Source organism: Rhinatrema bivittatum, chromosome 17, assembly GCF_901001135.1.
Source record: "Rhinatrema bivittatum chromosome 17, aRhiBiv1.1, whole genome shotgun sequence".
In the NCBI taxonomy this organism is placed as follows: domain Eukaryota; kingdom Metazoa; phylum Chordata; class Amphibia; order Gymnophiona; family Rhinatrematidae; genus Rhinatrema; species Rhinatrema bivittatum.
The window spans coordinates 25,311,492-25,337,029 of record NC_042631.1 but is presented as its reverse complement, the minus strand read 5'-3'; the positions used below and the strand labels follow the sequence as shown (position 1 = coordinate 25,337,029).

The 25,538-nt window shown below is 43.2% G+C and overlaps 1 protein-coding gene across 5 annotated transcripts in view; it reads left to right on the top strand.

Moving 5' to 3' along the window:
* The window catches only part of SOX6 (SRY-box transcription factor 6), a 780,471-nt gene that overhangs the window by 654,057 nt on the left and 100,876 nt on the right, over positions 1 to 25,538 (top strand). For all 5 annotated transcript variants that reach the window (XM_029582789.1, XM_029582791.1, XM_029582793.1 and 2 more), the window contains 3 exons: positions 13,618 to 13,767; positions 20,422 to 20,602; positions 22,263 to 22,453. In XM_029582789.1, coding sequence (XP_029438649.1) covers positions 13,618 to 13,767; positions 20,422 to 20,602; positions 22,263 to 22,453 — 522 coding nt within the window. The remainder of the gene's footprint in view (positions 1 to 13,617; positions 13,768 to 20,421; positions 20,603 to 22,262; positions 22,454 to 25,538) is intronic.

Sequence of the window (25,538 nt, the reverse complement as noted above, 5' to 3'; positions counted from 1 at the left end):
AAAAGTTGGCTCCTATATAGTCTACTAGGCCACCTACCCACTCCTAACTTTTTTAAGTTTGTAATGTGTAAGAGAGAGAGGGAGAAGCGAGTGTGTGTGTGTGTGTGTGTGTAAGAGAGAAACCCACACACACTATCTCTGTACCTCTCACACACACACAAACAGTTCCTCTGTGTCTCTATCACACACAAAGGGGTAGATTTTCAAAGGATTACGCACGCAAGTCCCGGGGCTTTCCTGGGGGGCGTGTCGGGGGGGGCGTGTCATGGCCGGCATATCATCAGGGGCGTGTCGCGGCCAGCGCATCATCGGGGGCGTTCCTGGGGCATGGCTGCGGCCTTCGGACCTGCCCCTGGACCGGACCATGGCGCGCCGACAGCCAGACCGGCGCGCGCAAGTTACGCCTGCCTCTCACCCCAACCCCAACCCCTGCACACACACACACACACACACACCCCCTCCCTCTCATACACCCACAAGCACCCTCTCATATATATACACAGGTATATATACACACACACACACACTCACCTTTCTCAAACACACCCTCATACACACACACACCCTCTCATACACTGGCACTTACAGGGCCAGTCTCTCACTCTCTCACACATGTTTTGGAGCTCTTCTTCGACTGCTGGCTGCACAGCCTCGTCTTTTGCCGCCGGCTCCAGGAAATGCTGGCAGCACTGCAGGACCTCTTCTTCCACAGGACCTTGCTTTTGCTGGTAGGGAGTGGGAACCCCACCAGCACGTCATTCCTCCATGCCGCCGCAGGACCTTCTTGCTGGAGGCAATGGCACCCCTCCCCCTGTTGTCACCTGGGATGGACCACCCCCACCCCCCTCACAGGAACCAGAGGTGGAGGCGGTGCCAGATTTCCATCTAATGCTCCCACTGGTTACCCTCCCTTCCTCTCTCTTCAAACTGCAGGAGTAGAGTGGTGCCTCTTACCTGCATTTCCCTTGTCCTCTGTCGGCTTCTCTCTGACATCTGAACACTCAGTGCTGACTTATGGGGCCTTGCCCGATTCAGACTGTAAATTGAAACTGAGAGGAGGGAGGCAGACACAGGCAAGTAACACTGCTCCCCATGGTACTCTTATGTGGGCAGGCACCCCTAGGCGCATGCTTTGTGGGAAATCAGGTCCTCAATAGGAGATACTGTGCTTGTCAAGCAATATTGATTTATCTGTTAGTCCAGTCTAAACTGATTGTAATCTGCTTTGAGACCATTTTTGGAAAAAAAAAGAGGAATAGCAAACATTTGTAAATATATAAATGTCTAGGTCCTTGGCATCACCGTGCTGGAGTTGCGTGTGTTACATGGCTAGGCCAATGCCTGCTAAATCACTTTCTCATTCTGTCCATCTCTCCTTTATTTTTATTATTTTTTTTAATTAACTAACCAATAAACCCTATCAAAACATTTCCCCCAGTGTAATACTGGTTTCAGATGCAAATATCTTTTTTTTCCCTTTCACACTCACTCCACTCAGATTTTTCATATATGCTAGTTATTTAGCATGTCTTCACTGTTCAGTTGGCTTCTGTTCTTTTGGATGTGCTTTAGTAAGACTTTTCCGTCTGATTAGTGAAATTTTTTTTTTTTTTAATTTTAGTCATGCAAATCCTAGATGAGTCATAACTGTACATTCTGCAGGGAAATCCTGAAACTCTACCAATATAGCTTAGCAAATCGACCACATCCACCTTCTAGAATTTCTGTGTTCTGAAACCCTGATCATTCTCTTTCAGTTGCTGAATCCTCTGTTCTATTTGTAAAAGGGACAAATAAGGCTACCCAGCTAAATCTCAAGACGTTTCATTTTCATGCCTTTTCTAAAAGATAGCAGATTATTCATTGGGGTTTTGGAAGCAAATAAAAAACATTTCAACAGCAAGCTTTAGTGATTACCAGAAAATACTTAGGGATAATTTTCAAAAGGATTTACACACTTAAAACTGGGTTTTACGTGTGTAAATGCACTTTTTAAAATTGCTATAATAGAATCTTACGTTTACATGCTTAACTCCTTTGAAAATCACCTCCTTATGTTTTATTTATTTTTTTTAAAAATATTTATGGGAATATCCTGTTGTGCCAAAAACTTTTTAAAATGAATAGAAAAGGCTGTTCTTGCTGTCCTTCAAACATCATTTTATTTTATTAATGTCACCTACTCTAATTTAGGCAGCAATCATGGCTTCCCTTCTCATCCTCGTCACTGGTCTTGACACAAGTAACTTAAAAACTATAAACACTGCATTGAAAAGTCCTATTTCATAATTATTCTATTACTCAATAGGAGAACCAGTCTCAGGTCAAAAGTTCATACGCTATGTTTCCATCCAATCTGTGTCGCAACTTGGGAAGAGCAAGCCAACAACCGACTCAGGTGGTACCACATTCTGCATTAGGTGACTTCAAGAAAAAGCATCTTTCTCTGAAATCAGGAAAAAAAGATACAGAGAGAAAGGAAAGGGATTGAGAGTCCCAATCAGTAGACAAGGAAACGTTTGTCATATATGCTGGTGAATTTGTGGCACGAAATCCTGAGCCATCTCAGAATTCATGAATAAATCCGCGGTGGAGGCCATCCTCGGTGAGCGATTGCCGCTGCCACTGATTTCAAGGGTGCAATCTTCAAGGGACTCCCGCAAGTCTGGTTTTCAGATGAAAAAGCTATACAAATTAACCTAGTTAATTTTGTCCCAGTGTATGCAAATGTATCCTGGGAGCCAGATCTTTTTGTGGCTCCCGGACACCAGAATCGTGCACCCCCTACTGTAATTCTGATTTCTCGTGTTTAGGGGTCTAGATTTTAGCTTGAATGATAACGTTCCGTTTTTATTACCAAGGGCGTGATACGTTATCGTCACTAAGATTCTATGCAAGATAATCCATTTTGCCAAATCCCTTATGAATGAAATTTCATGCAAGTGTTAATAATGTGCAAGTTGCCAAGACCAGATGGACCTTGCAGGCCTTCTCTATAGTCCTAGTCTTTGTTTCCCTGTATCACTCCGGACATGCACCCACCACTTTTTACTGGGCAAGTGCAACCTTTAGTTCGTACAGGATGCCTGTTTTGACCAGCCCTGGTGGTTCAGCCCATAGTGCTGTAATCATGAATCTATTACTCGAGACAGACTTTGCCATCTTTCATTCTTTCACCCATCCTCTTTGTGTCAACAACAATTTCCTGCTGGTCTGCTTTTGTTTTTGCATTGCCTCAGTTATATAAATCTTTCCCCCCCCCCCCCCCCCTCGCTTCTTCACTATTGCACTGTCTGCAACAAACTTCATTTGCAAAGAGAGAACTGAGCTCAAGTACAGTAGCCGTCAGCAGCATTGTTTATAATAGGGTATGAAAGCAAATAATTACCACATAAGTCTTAAAGCCTGAGCAGCTATAATTTAGCAAATGTTGAAACTAGTCAATGGCAGTAATCTGTGGCAAAATAAACCCTTTTCTATAATGCCACATTTTTACTGTACAAACATAGACTGAAAAGTCCGTCTGGTCTGCCCGACCTGCTTTCTTTTACAAATGCAGTAGACCCCCACTAGTCTTGGGCTTTGCTTTCACTTCACCAGACTTTCAAGTCTGTAATTATCCCAGGTCTTCTTGAATTCAGCTATTTATTTATTTATTTGAAAATTTTTATATACCGACATTAGAAGGGGGACATCACATCGGTTCACATAAAACTACGATACAGCTAACGGGCTTTACAGAGAACTATGAACTATATTAAGAGCATCTTAGAAATATGATCTGTATTATGAACAGCTATAATATAGCAACAGGTTAAAATTAAGATAGAATAGAGGAGCAGGGAGTATGAGCATAGGCTTTACATCTAGTATATAAATTAGAGAGGGATAAAAACCTATCGCAAAATCAAGGTCTAAATATTTATACAGCGTAGCATAGTACAGTGTAGCATAATCATTACAGTCAAATAGCTGTGAAGGCCAATATATATCGTCTGGGGGCAAGCGTAGAGGAATAGTGTATTATTGGTTAGGGGCTGTCTAACAAACAGCATCGCTGGAAAGTACTGCGAGGGCAGAAATGGGGTCATTTTTTGCTTCCACTGTCTCCTCTAGGAGTCCATTCCGTGCATCTTCTACCTTTCTCAGAAGAAATGATTTTCAGTGATACTTCCGCATCTACCCCCTCCTTTAAGCTTCACATCATGACCTCCTGTGCTACAAGTGCCTTTCCTCTGACAAAGGGTTGCTTCTCGTGTGCTATTTATACCTTTCAGGAAGCTGAATGTCTCTGTCATATCTCCTCGCTTCTCCTCATCCCTAGGGTGTATGTATTCAAGACGAGTCTCAGTTCATAGGGAATCTGGTGCACACCCTGTTTCATTTTGGTAGGGTCCTCTTTTTGAGGAAGGTGGTGTATAAGCCTAAAATAGAAATTGCTGTTCTCTGCATATATATCATGTCAGAGGTATGGCATCCAGAACTAGACACAACTCTTCAGATGAGGTCTCCCAAATGACCTAGCATTCCTCTGACTCTTGACCATTGCTTTGTTGCACTGTTTTGCTGCCATGAGATTATCAGTCATCCTGAGGGGCTCTGTTCTGACTGGCGCACATCACTCTGCCTGCCTCCACTCCCAATCCTCTACTCCTCTCTTGGATTTTTGTTCTTCGTAGGTTGTGAGTTGATTCGTAATGGGTGTTAGACCCTCCAGATTCCTTTAAACCAGTGGCTGTTAGCAGGGCCAGCTTTATCACTGGTGGCATCCTGTGCAAGCACCGGCCTCCCAAAGCTTTCCCGTTGGCAGCTCCTCTTCGCACTGCTCTCCACAGCAGGGAGAAGTACCCTCCTCCCCCTCCACCACCCAGAGTTCTGTGGACAGTGGCGCCTTTTCAAAGCCACCGCCGTGCCCCTGAAGCATCAGCAGCCTGTAAGGCTTCACAGGTTGCACGCCCCTAAAGCCAGTTCTGACCAAAGGGTTCAGATGTGCACCTTGCAAGCACCGCTAGAGCTGTAAGCATCTGCGTGAGTTTTTAAAATGCCTTCTAAAACAGTGTTAGGATAGTAAGGAATATGAGTGGTAAGTCATAAAGAATACCAAAAGAAAACAGAAACATTTTTAATAGATTCAAAGGCTTCGACCACATTTACTTTTATGTGTAAAACTGCCTACACAATTAAAAAGCTGACCGCTGTGTAGTCGCTGCCACAAATGGTGTTAGCTTTCATAAGCTTGTAGTTTCAAAGGTGGGGAGTTTTGCATTGTTCAGAAACCAAGACCCATATATAAAAAAAAAAAAAAATTGATTATCAGAAAGATTGCAATTTTGCTGCTGTAGGACATATTTCATGTGGTGTTATCCTGAGTCATTTCCCATTAAGCTCCATACTAGATAATGTAACAGTATTTTATGTTAATCTGCGTGCTCTTTTGTAGTATCTGTTTGCATTATGTACGCAGCCTATTAACCAGGCAATGAATGACCCCAGAACCATAATATTAGTTAAGAACAAAGAGAAAAAGATTAGTTAAGCGAGGACTGGGAACTCTTATTACTTTAGATTGATCCTTGTTCTTATTATCCGGTGCAGAACAGCCCTAGGGAATCTGAGTTTTAATGAGACAAATACCTTGGTCTAAAGTCCATTGTATAAACAGAAAAGGCTCACCTATTGTGCACTGCGTCTGTGGAGAGCTTAGGACATTCACAAGGGCTGGAAAGTGAAAGACCCAGAGTGCAGCACTCCAAATGCTTGTTTTTTCCATTGGGCCACACAGCTTTCTAATGTGAGCCATGCCCGTGTGTTTGTCGAGACACTGAACACACAATATTGTGTAACTTTTATTTCTTCAGAGGCTTGTTATAGTAAAAAAAAAAAAAAAAGAAATTGTTCCAAAGAAAGCAACAATTATGACATAAGCACATCTGGCTCTTGCAAATTATTCTTTATTAAGCTTTCCTTTAATTATATGTATCGAAAGGTGTGCTTTTGATTACTGTAATTCTTTTTATTTGTCCATCTGAAAGACAGTAATGCAGGAAATAACATGCAAACCACCTGCTTTACGCTAATAAGGCAGAGTTTGCTAAGATTTATGTGAGAGTAATAGGTTAGGATCTTCCGGCCTTATTGTTGAAGAATTATCACTATGGGTTATTCAAAGTGGGAGCTTGAAGTAAGTAGTAAAAACAAAACAGTTTTCAGAAAAAAAAGATACATATTTTTACATCGTTACGCAGAGTATTATGTTATGAGGAATTTTACGGCGCTATTACCTTGAGTGGGTCTGGCACCCTATAGAGATGCTTAGAGTGAAGCCTGTTAATATCATTAAATCTGAGTTGCCAAAGTTATAACAAAAAGCAAAATCGTACATTTGGGTTACAAGCATCCAAAGACTGAAATTCCATTTTGGCAGGGATGAACAGGAAAAAGAGCTGGGGATATTCAGGGTCTCCCGTCATGGTGACAAAGCAGTCTGGAAAGCTAGCAGTATACTTAGGTTCATAGAGATGGGTATCACTATTAGCAAGAGGGAAGCAGTATTACTTCTGCACAGGTCTCTGGTGCAGTTCTGGAGATCTCAGCTTCAAAAGGACATTGGTAAAATGGAGGCATTTCAAAAGAGCAGGGGCCAGTGCTTCTGTTGGGCAAACTAGGCAGTTGCCTAGAGAGCCAAAGTTTAGGGGGCAGCAAAATCCTGCAAGCTTGAGGCCTAGAATGGGGTGTTGTGTCAGAGATAATAGCACCAAAAAAAAAAAAGGAGAACTGTTCAGTGGGAGGGAGCGCTGTGCTAGAGGTAAGTTGGGGGAGGGGTGCGCCAAATACTTTTGCACCAGCCCTGCGAAAGAGGGCCACCAAAATGGTACATGGACTGCACTTTTAGGCACCAAAAATGTGGAGCAAAATACCTCTATCCCTATGACTTTTAGTCTTGCTAAATATTTTTTCAAGGGAAAAAAAAAAGCAAAGGTCTGGCTTTTCAGAGACCCCCCTTTCCCCAGTTCTAACCCCTTGTTATTTCAATTAGGACTTGAAGTTATACCCTGAGTCCCAATGCTTTCCCACTCTACATTTGAATACCACTCTAAATAATCTCAATTGCATTTTTGTCTGTTTTTAAATTGATTGTAATTTGCCCTGAGGCTGTTCTTGTTAAAAGGCAAAATATCTAATGTCTACAAATAAATAACTGTAAGGCATACATAGTCTGCAGCTAATGACGTAGAAATAAGGGAAAGGGGAGACAGGATAGAAACATACACACATCTAGGAGGCTTCAGTAAGGTAGAGAGAAAAGCTTAAGGGCAAGGGGTGGTCATACTACACTAAGGAGAGGGAGGCTCAAAGGAATAAGAGAGAATACTTTGGGTTGGAAAGGAGGATGATAGATGCTTGGAACAGACTTCCAGCCGAGATGGTAGGAGCCAACAACAGTGACAGAATTCAAGCATGCATGGAACAAACACAAAAGGATCTTAGTCTGGAGAAAGGAGGAAGAAGGCCATAGGAAAAGTAATGGCATGCCACTGCTTGTAGCTCCAAACCTTGCATTGTTTGACATTTATTTACTTTTCTGGCAGGGGGTGACTGAGGTTGCCACCTCACCCCTTTCAGCCTGAACAAGCCGATACAGTCCTGGTTCTGCTCCGTTGCTTGCATGGCGATGTAGTTCCAACTTTTCTTATGGGGAACTCAGAGCTACAGTTCCATGCAGGCAACAGGGCAAAATCAAGACAGGATCAGAATCTTCAGGTGAACCTTGGCAAGGTAGTAACCCTAGGTTTCTGCCTCCCTGCCGGTCTCCCTGAAGTTAACTTGAGCTTCTGAGGAGGAGGAGGAGGAGGTGGAGAAGGTGGGGAAGAGACATCCCCCTCTCATTTTTTTTTACTGCACCGGGCCTTGTTCCAACCTAAAGACTGCTCTGGAGAAGCTCTTGGAAATGATGACCAATGTGACTAAATGCCAGTGAAATTAAGGACACCACTAGGCTCCATTTTGTCAGGACTTATAGATCCAGTTCTGGTTTTTACCCTGGCATATGCATGGATTTATAGCTCTAATTTCCCTCTTGATGACAAGACCAATGTGTCCAAAAATATAGTGAGTTTTTCATGGGAGCATATTCATGCAGAAGACAATTTTCAAAGGAGTCCAGCCATGTTAAAACAGATTAACACACTTAATTGCCCTTGTCTGAAAATTGCCTAGCTAAAAGTACACAGTGTGTGTACTTTCAGGCTGGATTACATATGGGGAGGAAAACAGTGCTGTGTACTTGGCATTTTCAAAAGTATGCTTGCTGTTTTACCCTTCTAGTCTGTTGTCCATTTGGAGCAGCAACCTTATGCTAATTTTCAGGGTCCATATGCTAAAAGCCATACTTGGGAACTTTTGATTTCCAGTCACCTTGAGATTGTCATTAGTAGTGAGGTGGGGAAGAGTATGTATACAAGCTTGGTCTTGTACATACACACTCTAATGCCCTCACTTGTTCATTCAGGCCTTCGTTCACACATATACATGCTCATTCTCATTCACTTCTCTCCCTCACGCACAAGTGCACGCACACGATCGTGCACACTCACTTCTTGCCTTTTCACAGCCTGGTACACGCCCATTCATGCCTATCCCTGCTCTAGTCCTAGGCAAAGCCTCTATCATGGGGACAAAGAAAAGGGAAATTGCGGGGCCAGCACTTCCATTCTGCTGATCTCACGATGCACAAGATCAGCATGAAGGAAGTGCTAGCTCTGCGAATGATGAATACTGTGGGGCCGGCACAGGAGAAGAAGCAGCAGCTGAGCGGGCTTCCCTCCTGCTCCCGGTTGGATCATGCACCGGGCCTCCTCTTGTCTTCGCTGCTAGTGGGAAGGGGTCCACCGGCAGCGCTCGAGCCCTGCTTTCTTCCTCCGCACCCGGAGTTTTCGGGTTTTCACCCAGAGACCCGGCAGCTTGTTCAGAATTCCAGCGTCTCCGGGGCAAATCCGGAAAGTTCCCAGGTATGCTAAAAGCGCCTGCATACCTTGCACCTGCTATTTGAAAATGCTCCCGCTCTTAGCTTCCTTTATCCCCCAAAAGGTTCTTTATTACATTTTGAAATGCCACTAAAGCGCTTCCAAAAGTGAGTAGCATTCAAAATAGATATGTATTTATTTATTCATTTTTAAATATTTATTGCCTGCACCTTCCAAAGTTCAGGATGGGGAACATACTTAAATAACATTTAATTAAAACGTTAATAAAAAGCACAGTAATGGAGAAAAGTTGCAAATGGCTAAAACCATCAGTATTTCTACTGTGCTGGGATATGCAAACACGGTGAGTGGCTTCTGTACAAGTCACGTGTTCACAGGCGACCTGCGATCCCTTTCTGCAGCCACAGCAAAACTTCTGTACTCCTAAAAGCCATTACTGTTCAATCCCAGCACCCAACCACCAAGGAAACACCCCGGGGGACTGTGAGCCCACTAAAAAGCTGGGTTTTGTTTTCCGCGTGCAATCCTTGGACAGTGTGTAGGTACAGGAAGTAGCCCCATTATTTAACAGTGTGTAAAGCCTACAAATTCAGAAGATATATATTCCCACAGGAAGCTGTAGCTTTTTAACCAGTCTGCACTACAGTTACACAGTGTGATGCTGAAAGAAGATCAAAGAACTACTCATTCCACCCCTCTTCTGATTGCTCTGTGGATAGGTCAAGTCAAGGGCCTCACATAACTTGTTACAGATATGTTCTAAAGCTCTCACAATAGCTAATGGTGTCACCAAGCTGCTACACTAAATGCATTCAGTTCCTGAAACGGATTAGTTTAACCAATTATTAAGGAGTGCGCTTCTCACCAGCTTTCCACCACTTGGCGAGACCAGCTTTGTTTTCATCAAATGATTTACGAGAAGCCCCCCCCTGTAAAACGTCACATAACTGAGCACCAACATTAGGAATAAATTTGACATATTTTTTTTCCCTCGAACGTGAAGATGTATAAAGAGAATGGCAAGTAAGCTCAAATTAAAAAAAAAAAACAATTGTATGAAACGGATGGCCCATAGCTTGATTGGAAATATTACGCACAGTCTCACTTCTTAAGTCATGACCGCTGCATGACGCTAAAAAAGAACACGGCTAGTCTGGAAGAATAAATGTTTTCATTAAGATTATATGATGCTCTGTAGCTTACTGGTGCCAGTTTACTAATGTAACCTCACAAAAATAATGAGTGCGAGATCACCTAATTCAGGAAGCTAAGGCTTTACGCTGCAAGCTCAGTTTTGCAGGTTGCCTTGCAGTAACTAGCAGGACCGGTTAGCATGGGAGAAAAACTATCCTAGTGAAGCAGTCTGCTCATCCAGGCGTAAGGGGAATTCCTTGCCAGGGACAGGAGATGCCTATCGGAGGACAGCAGGAGGGTATTTCATGGAGCTCAGGAAGGGGACACAGGGTTTATTTTGCTGGCGTTTGGAAGAGAAGAAATCTCCCACGTTATCCGGCCTGAACTCAAAGAGCTGGTTAGTTAGCACAGGGGATTTTGGTTCACAACGTGCATGGAAACAATCTTAATACATAGGTCCAAAACAGGTGTTGAATCTTTCAGTGGAGGGCTTCATACCGTTTTATTTCCCATGTGCCTGGTAAAATCTGATTTGCGTATGGATAATGGGAGTCCCTCATTTACATGCAGGTAAGCATCAATTTCAAATACATGGATATCACAGGGCAGTTCTGCTCAGTTTATTTGGTGAGCAGATTCTGGTAATTTCCCAGTACCCGGTTTAGGTGAAAATGGAATTCGTTTAAACTTCATGCCAGTCTCCTGGGTTGGTGGCAGTGCTGCTTGCTGTCATCCAGGAGACTAGGCTGCGATTCCGAAGCCTGGCTTCTGTTCCCGGGGGAGGCTGCAGAAGCGCCATTCGCAGTCGCCAGATTAAAGGGAAGTTCCAGTCATTGCACAATGGTGACACACCGCCGCTAGACTCAAGGTGCACGATCTGTGGCCCTGCCTGGGTGGGGGGCTGTTCTTGCATTGGCTGGGCTTGAGACAGACTCAGACATAAAAGGGGCAGTTACGCTTGGAGTCTCTTGGTTGCCCATAGGCCTAATACAGGCCAGTTCTGATTAAACTAGAAATCCAAGCATTAAGCTTCCGGGCCAAAAAGAACAGTGAAATCCCAAGGTTTCATAAATCAGTGGTATTCATGCCCAGCCCTCGAGGGCTGCAAACAGGTTGGGTTTTCGGGATATCACTGATGAAGATGCATAGGATAAATCTGCATACAGTGGAGGCAGTGAATATGCAAATCTGTCTCATGCATATTCATTAGGGATATTCTGAAAACCCAACTTGTGGCCCTGGAGAGCTGGGAGTGAACACCACTGTTCTAAACAGAAGATTTTCAGCTTTCCAGCATGCTTTGTTGACCTCTCACAGCTTTGAAGTTTGATTGTTCTTGGACTTTTGAAGAATTGGGGGGGGGGGAGGGGGTTAGAACAAAGCACCTGGTAACGTAATCTCACAGCAGTGTGTGCCCCTTTAAGGAACAGCATCTTTCCATTAAATAAATACATTCATTTGCTTTGGAAGTGCTGAAGTTCTCTGAATGTCCTCCAAGAGGCAAAAAAAAAAAAAAACCCAGCAGAAATAAAAGTAACAAAATTAACGTAGTCACGGATTTCAAAATAAGAGCTAATGATGTGTTGCAATGGCTAAATTATTTTGGCTGCCGTGTTAATCCAGTTGAGTGCATAGAAATAAAGGTTAATAAAGAAACAAAATTAATAACTTGACTGGCTTTCAAGAGTTAATACTGAAAAAGAGGGTCAAGAAATGTATAAAGTTAGTAAATATTTTTTGTTCTTTATTCCTATAGCAATGGCACATGGTCACACTGTGGTGGACCTTGGCAAAGGACACTGTTGAGACAAGCACTGTTTTACCACTAGCTTTTTCATATCCACTAACATGACGACAAGCTCTCCTGTCTAATCGAGATGGCCGTTGTAATTTAACGTCATCCTCCCCAGGTTCCTTTTTTTTTTTTTTTTAACCCTTACACTCATTTTCCGAACGTTTCATAGCATCTACCCATCCATTTTATCGTGATGCTCAAACCCGGCTGGTGTTCTTAGACGTGCATCATGGGACTTATTGGGGCAGTTCGCAAAAGTCTGCAGGTAGTAGCAGTGTCCGCAGGTGCTTTCACCCGCAGGCTTTGCACCAGTTCTCAAAGGGAAAGTGCGAGCAGACCTTATCTTTCAGCACCTGCCTAGGGAAAAAGTACCCCTAGAGATTTGCCTCTCCCTTTTTTCCCCCCCCCCCCTATGGTTACTTTTTCCCTGCAGAACAGCGCTCATCATTTTGAGAAGGTCTTAAACTATACGCGTTGTTGCCCCCTCCACCTATCCCTGCCCCCTATGCTATTTTCTTTCTTTTTTCATTTGTGGCTAGGAAGTTTCTTCCTGTATCTTTGCACTTCGGGCATCGGAAGCAGGCCTCTGCCATGGCTATGGTGCCACAAGCCTGTTCTGTTTTCCCACATATTTATTTATTTTTATATACCGATATTCCTAAATAATCATACCGTTCCACAGAAATATAAAATTCATAAATTACAGCAACACTAAAAATACCTTCATACATTATCACAAACAAAATAAAATACATAGCTTAATAAAATACATAAAATACAGTAATAAAACAAGGAAATAAAATAATACATATAAAATACATCAATTAATAGACAAGAAATGGCTGAAAAACCTATTGAGACCTTAAATATCATATATACTCACCAAAAGCCTGCCGAAATAACCGCATTTTAGGTTCTTCTTAAATGTCTGAAAGTTGCTGTCCCCTTCTCCTCTACCTAATCTAACTATTTGATCACAATTTGTGGCTAAGGACCACACACCACAGCCCCCTAGGGAACCCAGTACACGTGCACCCTGGGTCTGGCCAACAGATGTTGCTTTGAGTGATAACTGGATCTTCCTCTCCCCCTGGGACTGCGATCATAGTCTCCACAGCAGGCTCTCACCTCCTGGCCCAGTCCAAGGAGCAAAAACAGGGCTCAGAATTTGAGCCCTGATCTGCTTGGCAACACTCAACATTGCCACTGACTCATCTCTTCGGTGTCACAGCTGTTTGCCTTTCATTGTGTTTTTATAATGCTAATAAATCTATTACACAATAGTTTAAGATGCAGTTGATGTTTGCATTATATGTCAACAGTATATAGTAATACTTGACACATTTTTATGATTTCATTAACTTCCATGTTACCACAAGATAGTGAGACAAAAACGAGACCCTCCTGTATGTTGCTGTTATTAATTCCTAAAATATTTTAGATTGCTATTGATAAAAGTTTCTGTGAACATCTACAGACTTGCTTACATGAGTTACAAGTGTGCTTGGTAAATTACTTTAAGGGGTATTTCACAGCTGTGTTGAAGTCACAGACAGGGAAACTTTAACTACTTTGTCTCAGTATAAACATAGTTATTCAAAAGAGTTTACATGGCATTCATTTGTTAGCCGGATTTCTCATCCATTAGCCTCTTGACTTTTCTATTGAAACATTGGGTCTTTTTTTTTTGTTCCTGTTTTGCAGCAACTCTATGCAGCTCAGCTGGCCAGCATGCAGGTATCACCGGGTGCCAAAATGTCATCAATGCCACAGCCACCAAACACGGCAGGGGCGCTCTCGCCTACTGGGGTGAAATGTGAAAAGAGAGGGACCAGCCCGATAACGCAACTGAAGGTACTGAATGTCCTTGGAAGAGAGCATGAGAATTACACTCTTGGACTAGCGTCCTACTGGTCTGTAGCATAATGTGGAAGAACAAATCTTATCCTGGAGTATATTTTCTGTAGGGTATGAGTAGAGCTGCATGCATCCTCCTTCAGATGCCTGTTCAGATCTTAGATTGTTGGTTTTTTCCAAATCAGCTCTTCTCGCAATTTTTGGGCCAGACCTCATGATTTTGATGCAAACTGGCTCAGATTTGCACAGCTTGCCAGAGACTGAGATGAGAGCTGAAAGATTTCTTAATCTCATGTCTTTTTCACTTTGCAACTTTTCGCATCCAATTTTTCCGAATCTTGGCTTTGCAGCTTCCTCCCTGCTCCTTTGGTCGTTCAGCTCAGTCAGAACCAGCCTCTTTTGTGTTATGGTGCCAGGAACCTTCATTTGCAGCTGCCTGGGATTTCCCTCTCCCAACTCAGCCCAGCCACTGCAGCAGTGGTTCTTGTCCAGCTCAATTCCCTCCAGAACCCTGTAAAATGAACCCTAAGTCTGGCCAGTGGATGTCACCGATGCGCACTAATTGTGACTCCTTCCTTCCGCCCTTCTTTCCCTATTCAGCAACTGTGAATGCTTCCTCTGCAGCATCCCCAACCCCCAGCTGATCTGGAGAGCAAAAGCCTGTTGCACGCATGGAACCCTGGTTCCGCCGCACTGAATTGCAGAGTTCTGCCATTGAGCCACCGGCCCAGCTCTTTGCATCAATTCTTAAAACTTGCCCTGGTGTCTGCTGCTATCCACAAGCCTTCAATCCCCAGCCATGCGTCCACTAGATATCGAGCAATATTGTTTGTTGTATTGTTCAGCCTGAAGCGGAAATCCTGCCTTTAAAATGTCCTGGTATATGAAGCCAATTTGAGGATGTCAATTCTGGGCAAGGCATGAGAGAGGAAAATTGTTAGCTTTGCAAATGCGCTCAATTTGAATATTTGCAAAGCTATTGACTATAGACTTTAGTGGGAAGTTTTATACAAAAGGCAAAAAAAACCCAAAAACCCCAGGAAGTATTCCTTTTCTTGAGGTTTCGCCAACTTCAGAAAACAAATACATTTTTAAAAGGCAAGTCTGTGAATTTGTTAGCAAATAGATTTCCTTCCCCCCTTTTTTTTTTCACCATGAAATTCTATGGTGAAAAATTCCTGGGATGTGGACTATTTCCTTGTGATTATTTTTCCATTTTTTGCTTTGGCTGCACATTTTTCCACACATCCCTCCTTCCATGCGTAATGTTATTCGAAAGGAGATGGCTAATCCTGTTTTTCCATAACACACGCATAACACCCAATCGGTTCTATATCCCATTCGTTTTTTTTGGCTTTAACCGAATCTCCATGCGGTTTCCGCAGCTGATTTTAGTGCACATTTTAACAGTAATATTGATTTTAATAAATAGCGGTATATGTTTACAAACATTATTTGTAAAATGGAGTGCCAAATCATTTTGTGGAAGCTTCCCACAAAGAAAACATGGTTGGTACTGACAACAGACAGCCATCTGTTATCCCACATTTCATTGTATCTGAGATCTGCCAAAAAAGTAAATAAAAATTGTCTATCATGTATGTCTTAAATATAGACAGATTTTTCCTAGGCACTAATTTAGTTTGTTTACATATAAATGCCAGCCCAGCACTTTATTGTACAGCTTGGTGTTTTGGGTTGTCAAATCAGCCACCTTGAATGGGATTCTCTCTACAGCAGGGTCTTCCTAAACCTGTCCCGGGGACCCCCCAGCCAGTCAGGTTGTCAGGACATCCACAATGTCTATGCATGAGCTAGATTTACCTCTACTGGGTTTCCAGTATATGCAGATTTATTTCATGCATAGTCATTGTAGACATCCTAAAAACCCAGCTGGCTGTGAAGTCCCCAGGAAAGGCTTGGGAATCCCTGACAGACTGTGAAGTTGACGTAAATTGAGGACCAATGCAGCAGTACTGCTTTTATTTTTAATTCCCATCCCCATGTACCATGGCCTTTATAGCACTGCTTTCTTCACAGCGTATGAAAAAGCGGTGCTATGGAGACCATAATTCAATAGGATGCGCATTCAAATTCAAATTGTCTTTATCTGGTCCATAGAATTTGTGCAGTCCTACCTGAGAAGCAAACGGGTAGTAAACTCTGGAGAAATAAAGTTCCAATGACGACGTTGATTTCAAAGCAGAGAATAGGTTTCAAAATCCCATTGCAGTGTTGACATAAAATAGTGATCCCACACATCAGTAATCCAATGTAGTAAATATATATATACACCGTGCGTTCAGTGCTTATTAATTTGCAACAGTAATTTTGAAAGTGAGTGAGCCAAGTGGATCTGTGCCAAACCAGACCTCTCTTCTGGATGAGGAAAATCTTCCCTACCCAATTCTGAGCATATATTTGCTTGAATGACAGCCAGGACCCTTCTGGCTTTGTTAACCAGAAGAGTTCTCTTACCGACGACCAAATGCAAATTCTTGGGGGTTTCCCCACATTATGCAGCCTGAATACACATTGCACGTAAATAAAAGGGCATTTTTTTTCTTTCTTTCTTCTTTTACTAAGTGTAATGTTGAAACTGCACATAATAGTGTATAATAATGAAAAATGGAACTGTTCTGCCATTGGTTTATATAGCCTGGGTCCAAGGGCTTAGCCAAGATGCACATCTATTTGGGAGAAAGGGGTGTTTGTAAGCAGGGCTGTGAACAGACATTCCTAGGGGAATACAATCAAAAGTTCTATGCACAGTATTGCAAAATTCTGCATTCTTTATTTGTTCAAATAATATAATATAATCACTATCTTGGAGTATTAGTCAATTGAAATGCAATACAGTAAAAACAAAAAAGATATGACTTAAAGATGCAGGATTTTCTATTATTTTGTGCAGAAGTTACTCAATCAGAAGGCCAGATTGCCCCCCTCCTCTTCAGGCTCGATCTCCCAGCTCATTCTCTCCTTCCCTTTCACCCAAGGTCGATCCCTCAACCCTCTCTCTCTCCTCTCCTTTCTTTTCCCCCAGGCTCAACAATCTCCTCTCTCCCCACTTTTTGCTTGACACCCACAACTTTATTTCTCTTTTTACCCCCTCCAACTTGACCTCTGCTCTCTGTCTCTGTCCTTGATTCCCAGCTCTCTCTTCCTCCTCCTCAGCTTGACCCTCAGCTCTTTTTCTCTCTCCCCCTGCTTGAACCCAAGTTGACTCTCTCCCCCAGCTCTCTCTCCCCATGCCAACCAGGTCTCTCCCCATCTCCAGCTCCCTCTCTTCCTTCTCCAACTCTCTCTCCATCAAGCTACTTCTCTCTTCTCCCCAGGTCAATCCCCAGCTCTCTCGTCCCCCTGCTCACTCTCTCCCCACCCCGTGCTTGCCCCCAGCTAACTTCCCCCAGTTTGCTCTCTGTCCCCACTGCCAGCTTGCTGTCTGCCCTCCCCCCGATCAGACCAGTCTATCTCCTCCATTCATTTTGCTTTCTAGCCTTCTTTCTTCCTATCCCAACCTGCATTCTGTTTTTTGTTTTTTTCCCAGACTCCACCACCACCACTACTTCCTCCCCCTCCCAGCCCATGCATGCAGTTTCTGCTGCTGCAGCAGCCTCCCTCTTCTGACCTGCGCAGGCTGAGGCTGCCATTTCCTCCTTCCAGCTGGCGTTGGGTTGACACCCATGTCTCATTCTCCTTCTGTCCTGTGTGGGCTGATGATGTAATCCCTTATCTGCATGCCACATTCTGTGGGACAAATCTAAAATTCTGCATGGGGGAATTCTGCCCAAATTTTGCATTGCACATTATTCTCCCAGGAGGTCAGAATGGAGGATGTGCATAGAGCATCTATACTGGCCTCTCTTCCTACATACTATAAATACTTTTATTTTTTTTTTTAAGACTGACATACTCTTTCTTTTTTTTTTTTTTTTTTTGCTAAACATCTCATGAATTCTGCTTTTATGACAGTTGCCCTTTAGGTATTTTCAGATGTATGCCTTCCAGGGGCCAAAGAGCCTTTGAGTGAATCAAGTCCATAGAAAATGACTCACCCTCCCAAACACATCAGCCACCTCACAGACATCAATGGCAACTTCTCCTTAAATATCAGAATTACTCCCAATATATGACCACTGATTGGCACAATAGTTTCACTCGCTGGGGACATCATAGGTTGAGAGCTATGCAATGGATTATCTGTGCTAAGCCATCCTTTTAGCTGTGTTAAATGGGTGCAGTTTTGCTCTAGGAGGAGAATTTTCAAAGCCATTAAAATAGCTTGCCTAAAAATTGCCTTCCTTTGCTGCCAAGTTACCCAGTTCCAGGTAGGAGACTTTTTGGCCAGTCCTAGTTTTGAACTTGCATCCCAAAGCACAGTGGTATCTGTAGTCACCGATTCCCATTGAGTTCAGTGCTACAGGTTCCACAATGCATCAGATTGGGTTGTCAGAAATCCAGAACTGGCCTAAAAATCTCTCCCCTGGAACCGGGAAACTTGGCGTAATTCTCACAATGTATGCGCTTTTAGCTGGGTGGAAAAGGGTCATTTCTGGGGGCGAGGGCCATGTATAGTTTGAGGGAGTAAAGCGGCATTCGTGCATTTGATTCTCAGCTGTGAGCATGCTATTTTTGTACCCTTCCCCCCACTCCCCGCACTCAGTCACATGCACAAGTAGGAGGCGCAAAGTTAGCAGACAATTGTAGCTCGCGTGCTTTGCGGCTGCTGATTTTCAAAAATAACCTGTGGCGGGTTTTGGAAATCAGCTGCACTGCACATGGGCAGCGTTCATGCAACCAACGCGGGCTTTTCAAAATTGCCTTACAGACGATTGGCGCCAGTATTCAAAGACATTGAGCCCAGTGTTCAAACGTGCGTGCGGGGCACCGGAGCCGCTTGTAGGCAGGGTCTGCGGAGATTAATACTAGTGTTATGTAAGCTGTGTGGTGGGAGCTGCATATTTCCTCAAGTGCCAGGTAATTCTGCCCCAAAAGTAGACGCGTATGTTTCACTAGGCAGGAAAATAGCATGCATTCTCTCTACCCATTTTATCAAAGCATGCGCAGACGTTTTACACAGGCAATAATTGTAAAAATGCACAGGGAATACCTCAGAAATAATCACGAAGGCAGGTATTTTATAAAGTCTGCCTACTCTCCACTTCTGAAAATACAGGCGCATATGCTTGGAATCACCAGTCCGCTAATACTGTACCTGCACCAGTTCCCCCAGATCTTTTAGCACTTCACCCAGAACCCCCACGTTCATCCAGACCTTCCACCAAAAAACTACAGGCAAAAGACAAGTGAGATTACAATTGTGCAACCCAATTAGGTGTGGAAGGGTATCTATTTTTATTTATAGTCTGACTTCTGGCACTTCAAAGTAGATTACAGTCAGGTACTGTAGATATTTCTCTATCCCAAAGGGTTCGCAATCTAAGAATCTCATTTACTAAGCATTTTTCCCCACAGATACAGAATGGGAGAAAAGATTTAGTGAATCAGGCCCTAGGGCCATAGAGCGTTAAGTGACTTGCCCAAGGTCACCAGAAAGTGGCAGTGGGATTTGAACCCTGGTTCACAGCCCACTGCTCTAACCACTAGGCTGCTACTCCACTCCAGAAGAAATAGAAAAGGTTAGTAATGGATGTGCGTATACTGCTTACAAAATTTGTGCGCATGCTCCTGAATCCGCCCCCATTCCCCAGAAAGCTCCTAAGCTGCCCTTTTATTTCCCCCCCTCCGCCAACATTTACATACAACACTGCAAGTACACGCGTGTACTCGAGGTTTATAGTTTATGCGTACAACCCCTGAGTAACGCTTTAAAAATTACCTCCAAAATACATCCTGTTCTAATGCTATGTGGCTATGATATGAGCTGCCGTGCTAGCTGTTTGTCTTGGAAATTATTCACTTTCTGTTTTTCCATCCACATGCACCCTCTGCATTATAGAGTAATATAATTTCAGGCGCACATTAACCAGATCATTGAGGAAAATAATAAAGAAAGTTAAAAGCTGGCTGTGCAAAGGACTTTTCCATAGGCACAGAATGACAAATTGGTGCCAGAGAGAATGTCTTTTTTTTTTTTTTTATTCCATCTTGCCCGCCCTATCTCTTGAAGCGTTGGTTAAAGTGCAGTCCTCCAGTATAGATGCTTAATGTTTGGATATATGCAGCCCTGGTTCCCTGTTCCACCCAATTAATAATTAATGTATTTAAAATAACACAGAGGTATTTTAAAGGAAAACTAGTACAAAACAAAGCTGGTAGAATTATTTTAAATAATTCTTTGTAAAAGCCCGAGGTTAATTTAGATCTTAGAAAACACATTAGGAAATTAAGCAGTAATGTGAGCTAATTCAAATTTTAATTTGGCAAAAAAAAAAAAAAGAAAGAAAAAGAAAGAATGATCCGAGGACTCGGTTAATGTAAATAGAAGAGTTGCACAGGGAAATTAATGAGGTTTTCTTTCGTGGAATCCTGAAGGAGGAGGATAATTAGCTTCTTTTGTTATTGCTGCAAAAGAATGTGGCATTGTATTGGAGGTGTAAAATAGCTGCGGCGTGCTGAGTGATAATGTGCGCTGCAGTGTCGCGCTTTAATCGTTATTTACGTTAAACTTTTTTTTTTTTTCTCTAGGATGAGGCGGCCCAGCCACTGAACCTGTCTGCCCGGCCTAAGACAGCGGAACCCGTCAAGTCCCCGACGTCGCCAACGCAGAACCTCTTCCCGGTTAGCAAAACCAGCCCCGTGACCTTGCCAAGCAAAAGTGGCAACCCCAGCCCTATTGCTGGAACACTAGGAAGGGGATCTTCGTTAGGTAAAGCTTTTTGGGTTTGTTTGGGGTTTTTTGTTTTTTTGTGTGTGTGTGTCAGATGGTAAACAAATGTTTTAGTTAAAAAAAAAAAAAAAAAAAAGAAGAAGAATTGTTTTGCTTTCCGTGGAGATAGTTGGCCAACGAAGAAAAGGCAAATAATTAATCAGAAGTAAATTAACCATACCTTGGTGAAAATAGTCCGATCTGTTGCTACCATTCTGTGGCCATCTTGGTAGATAGCACTGGCGATGCGTGCATGATTATCATGCCGTATTTTTGGATGCAACTTATATGTCTGTCAGTGTCGGCTCCCACATTAAGTGAGGAGACAGCATTGTGCTAATCGTATTGCACTCATTTATTGTACTTTGAAAACTGACTGACAAAGAACCCCCCCACTCATGGACTTTGACTGGCTTCAGTGGCAGTTGCTGCTTTGAGCACCCTCACCAGAAAATACTGTGTTGATAATTGCTTTTTGCAGAGATTGAGGAGTCGTACAGCATCATTGAAATGAGATACAAAATTACAGTTAAGTTTAAAAGATTTCAAAAACTCAGAGGCCTAGACGGACCTGGCATTGAGATGGAATTTGATGATGACGATGATGAATAGTCACATATAAAAGCAGCAGCCGGATTTGTCTTCTCCCTGGTTTTTACGATGTGTGTATGTGCTTCCTCATACCCCCTCCCCCCCCTCTTCTTTTTGGGGGCCAGCAGTTTCATCTTGCTCGTTTGGGCTTCCTTCTTGATGGCATCAAGCTTGCTATCATGGTGAAGCTTCCATTCACAATTGCTCGGTGGGGGGGGGGGTTTATTTCCCCTCTCCCAACTCGGCCCAGCCGTCGCGGCTCCGGTCCTCAGCTCCGGGGCCACAAGCCGCATTCCCCCCTCTGGAACTCAGCCAGCGTGGACCTGAAGTCTTGCCTGGGGGGGGGAGCAGGTGCCCGGTCTGGCAATCAAACCCAGGTCTCCCACATGACAGCACTTGCCACTGCGTCACAGGTTTGGCCCTTTAGCTCTCTGTTTTTCCATTCACTTTCTTTTACCATGAGGTAGGCGGTTTTAAGACTGCCTATTTGCTTGGTCAAATATAGCCACTCCCCCCAGGTAAATGACTTTTTCAAAATCGCCATCCCTAAACAGTGTAGGTCCTGGTGGTTGTTGCTCTTTTATAGAAAGGAAATTTAAGCAGGGAGCTTGAATGCACCTGAATTTGAGAGCCAGGGTAAGTTGATTACAATATACAGCAAAATAGCTATGATAATGAGCACCTGCAATAATAAATACAACTTCTGTACAAACCATAAAGCATATTTATCTGTGGCAAGCAATTACATCATTATATTACAAAATTGAATAAACTACACCCAAATGTTAACATTACAAGTGAGTAATTCTGTATTCATGGTCTGGTGACATAAATAAGCCACTTGACCTTTTGTCTCATGCCTTAGAAAGTTACCAGAACCCCCACGATAGAATTACATCTTTATGGCTCTAGTTTATCCCAGAACTGCAAGCTCAAATTACACGCTTGTAGTATAGAAAGGGCTCTATGTCAGCCCACCAAAAATAAAATTTGCTTAAAGAAAACATCCATTGACTGGACCGGGATATATATATAATGACAAAAGTTTGGGGCATTTTTGTGTTTCCAGATATACTCTCCAGTCTTAACTCTCCAGCCCTCTTTGGGGACCAGGACACAGTCATGAAAGCTATTCAGGAGGCCCGCAAGATGAGAGAGCAGATCCAGAGGGAGCAGCAGCAGCAGCAGCCGCTGCACGGCGCCGACGGGAAACTGCCCTCTCTAAACAGCATGGGGCTGAACAACTGCAGGAGCGACAAGGTAACCTCTCCGCTCCCGGCACAGTCTGCCGCTCAAGAGTTCCTCTTCTGGTGCGCCTAACAAACTTCACTTTTACATTTAAAGCAGCTGCATGATATGGTGAGAGCCGAGTGTTCCTTAGCTGTGGACTCGTCTTCAGGCATCGGTGCTTACCCCCCTTTTTAAAAAACCATCGACTAGCGCTTACTTTTTCAATCAAGTTTCCTAAATCTTTATCTTAATTGAGTTTGCATTTTGACGTTCTCCTGGTAAATTCGTGGGTCTTCAGTTGACAGCATTTGTATTTAGGCTCTTTTTGAGCCGAAAGGTGGCAAAAGATCTGAAGAGATCGCAGTGGGGGGAGGAGGGCGATGTTAAGACTGCCCCGGGGGTGGGGGGCTTGCAGGCCCACAGGTTTGCAAGTGAATTTGAAACTTTGCGGACCAGTCGGGGAGCGTGGGCACTTTTTTCTACTCGTGTATTGTGCACCTACTCTAAAGCTTACAGTAAGGTATGCGTGTTGATTACAAAATTAACTACCCCCCCCCCCCCCCGTACTTCTCCTCCCATGAACTAAACCCTACCCACTTTTTCTCACCCTTAAAAGGGGCAATTTTCAAGACATGTTTTTCTGTGGGCAAAAACTTTAAACAATCGTCCTGATAATTATAACACAGTTCTGCTTACTGCCACACATCTACTGTACTGCTTTCCAATCGATGTGGCACTGGCGTCGAATAAACCAATACTTTTTAGATTTTGATATTTATTCTCAGATGCTTTTTTTTTTTTGGACCCAACAGTTTCCTCCTGCGCCTTTTGGCTGCCACCCTCAGTCAGACCCCCCATCTCCACTGAGCCCCAAAGCCCATGAACCTTCATCTGCAGACATCAAGGTCGGGGAGGGAGGGAAGGTTCTCTCTATTTATATCTCCCCTCCCAACTCTGCCTGGTACAAGGGGCCCTAAGTCTGGCCACTAGATGTCACCGTTCAGCAGGGCCTGGGACTCACTCCCCCCAACCACCACCACCACCACCTGCTGCCTCAGGCCAGTCCTAGCCCGGGAGTCAAACCCACCTCCTCCACATGGCAGCACACTGCTTGCCACTGATCCAGTGGGCAGCCTCGTAATTGCTGCTTTAATATGAGCAATAAGACCATCCTCATCTAACAAAGACATCCTTTATATTTTATTAATATATATTCTATCATATAGAAAAATACATGCATAGTAAAAGATTGTAATGCCAATTTTTTTTTCTTTAAAGACATTATTTCACAAATACCTTGTCATCTGCAATTGAAATGTTTTAGGCGAAGCCTACTTGTATGAGTCAAGTTTGACTAATGAGAATCGGCAATAATTTTAAAACACGACACCTAATCCTCTGAATAATACAGGACCGCGCTCAGTTTGTTGGCCCGTGTCTCTCTGACCCAAAAAGGAGAGAAGTGCTGGAATGAAGGTCGAGTCGGGCAATCAGTTTATCGGATTTGACTTTTCCAGATGCCTAACAGTGCGCTGTGGCCACACCGTTTGGCTTGGGCTCCTATCGACTGAACTGCATCGCGGATCACAGAAAACGATGAAACCCAGCTTGCGTTATGACTGACCGTCGCTTGCATTCGCAGCCTATCGCATTTAACTCATTTCCCTGACAGCATTTGCAGCTACAGGATGTATTTTTAAATGTATAAAGTAAATTTTATGCATATAGTTATACGATATGGTGCAATTATTATTTTTATTTATTTATTTAACATTTTTCTATACCGACATTCGCACGAGACATCACATCGGTTTCCAGACAACAGCAAATTCAGCCAACAGGGCTTTACATTGTAACTGATATTATAACTGGGGGGAGGGGAGGGGAGGGGCAGGGCCGTAACTTGGAACTATATGAGTATGCTGGGAATAAGGGGGGGAATAAGGGGGTTGTTTTTTTTTTACGAAACATGTCTGATTGGAATAATGATTCTAGGGAAATAGATTTTGTATTTTAGTTGACAATGCCTTGGCAGGAGTACTGTGTCCCATCGCTACTTAAATAGTTTGTGCAATTTCTAAAATGTTTCTTTGTGATTTTTAATGCAGCCGTATCCCTTCCCCCCCCCCCCCCCCCCACCACCACACACACAGACACACATAAAACAAAAACACTGCACAGTTTCATTGTTGTCTTTTCTTACAATTCCATACTAAATCATCCTGGCACAAATGCCTATTGCTAACAGCCGGTTAGCCTTCATTATTTGTTGAAGACAATTGATGGATATTGCTTTATTTATTTATTTATTTTTCACAATAAGGCCATGATTTACTAAGATTTCTTTCCCATTCTGTTTCTATTGCACGTTCAATTTTTAATTATTGTATTTCAAAGACGCTTGCCGAGTCCAGTCTTATCAGCTGGTGTAATACTGTCCCCTTTTATGAAACATGGATGATAAAAAAAACCAAAAAAAAAAAAACCCACCACAACAACAAATCGGAGTCACTTAGCACTGTAGCTGGAGCAAGCCTCTCTTTTCTAGATAATAGGAGGTCGGTATTCAGTAAGCCAGCGGAACTTATCTTCTGCTGAATATACTTTGCGAAAGTAAATCAGAAAAAAGTTACATGGGTAACTTTGCCACTCACGTGAAAAAAAAAAAAAAAGAAAGTCACGGGCTGTAGCAGGCTGTTCTCTCCCCACCCCCCAAGTTAAAAAAAAAAAAAAAAAAAAGTTTTGGCTCTGGTCACCCAATCCCCCTGTTTCCCTCTAAATTTATTTTTTTTTAAAGTCACAGCTGTAGTGGCCCAACACCTACATCTCCTCATCCTAAAAAGGTGAGGCACCACCCCCAGCTGCTCTGCTTTGGGGATTGGTTAGCTGTCAGTGAAGCCACCTATTCTGGCTGGAGTGCAGTGAATAAATATCTGCTGTTTCCTAGTGTATAGACCAGGGGTGGGCAAGTCCAGTCCTCGAGGGCTGCAAACCAGTCGGGTTTTCAGGATACCCCTAATGAATATGCATGAAATGGATTTGCATACAACTGAGGCAGTGTGTATGCAGGTCTCTCTCATGCATATTCATAAAGGATATCCTGAAAACCCGACTG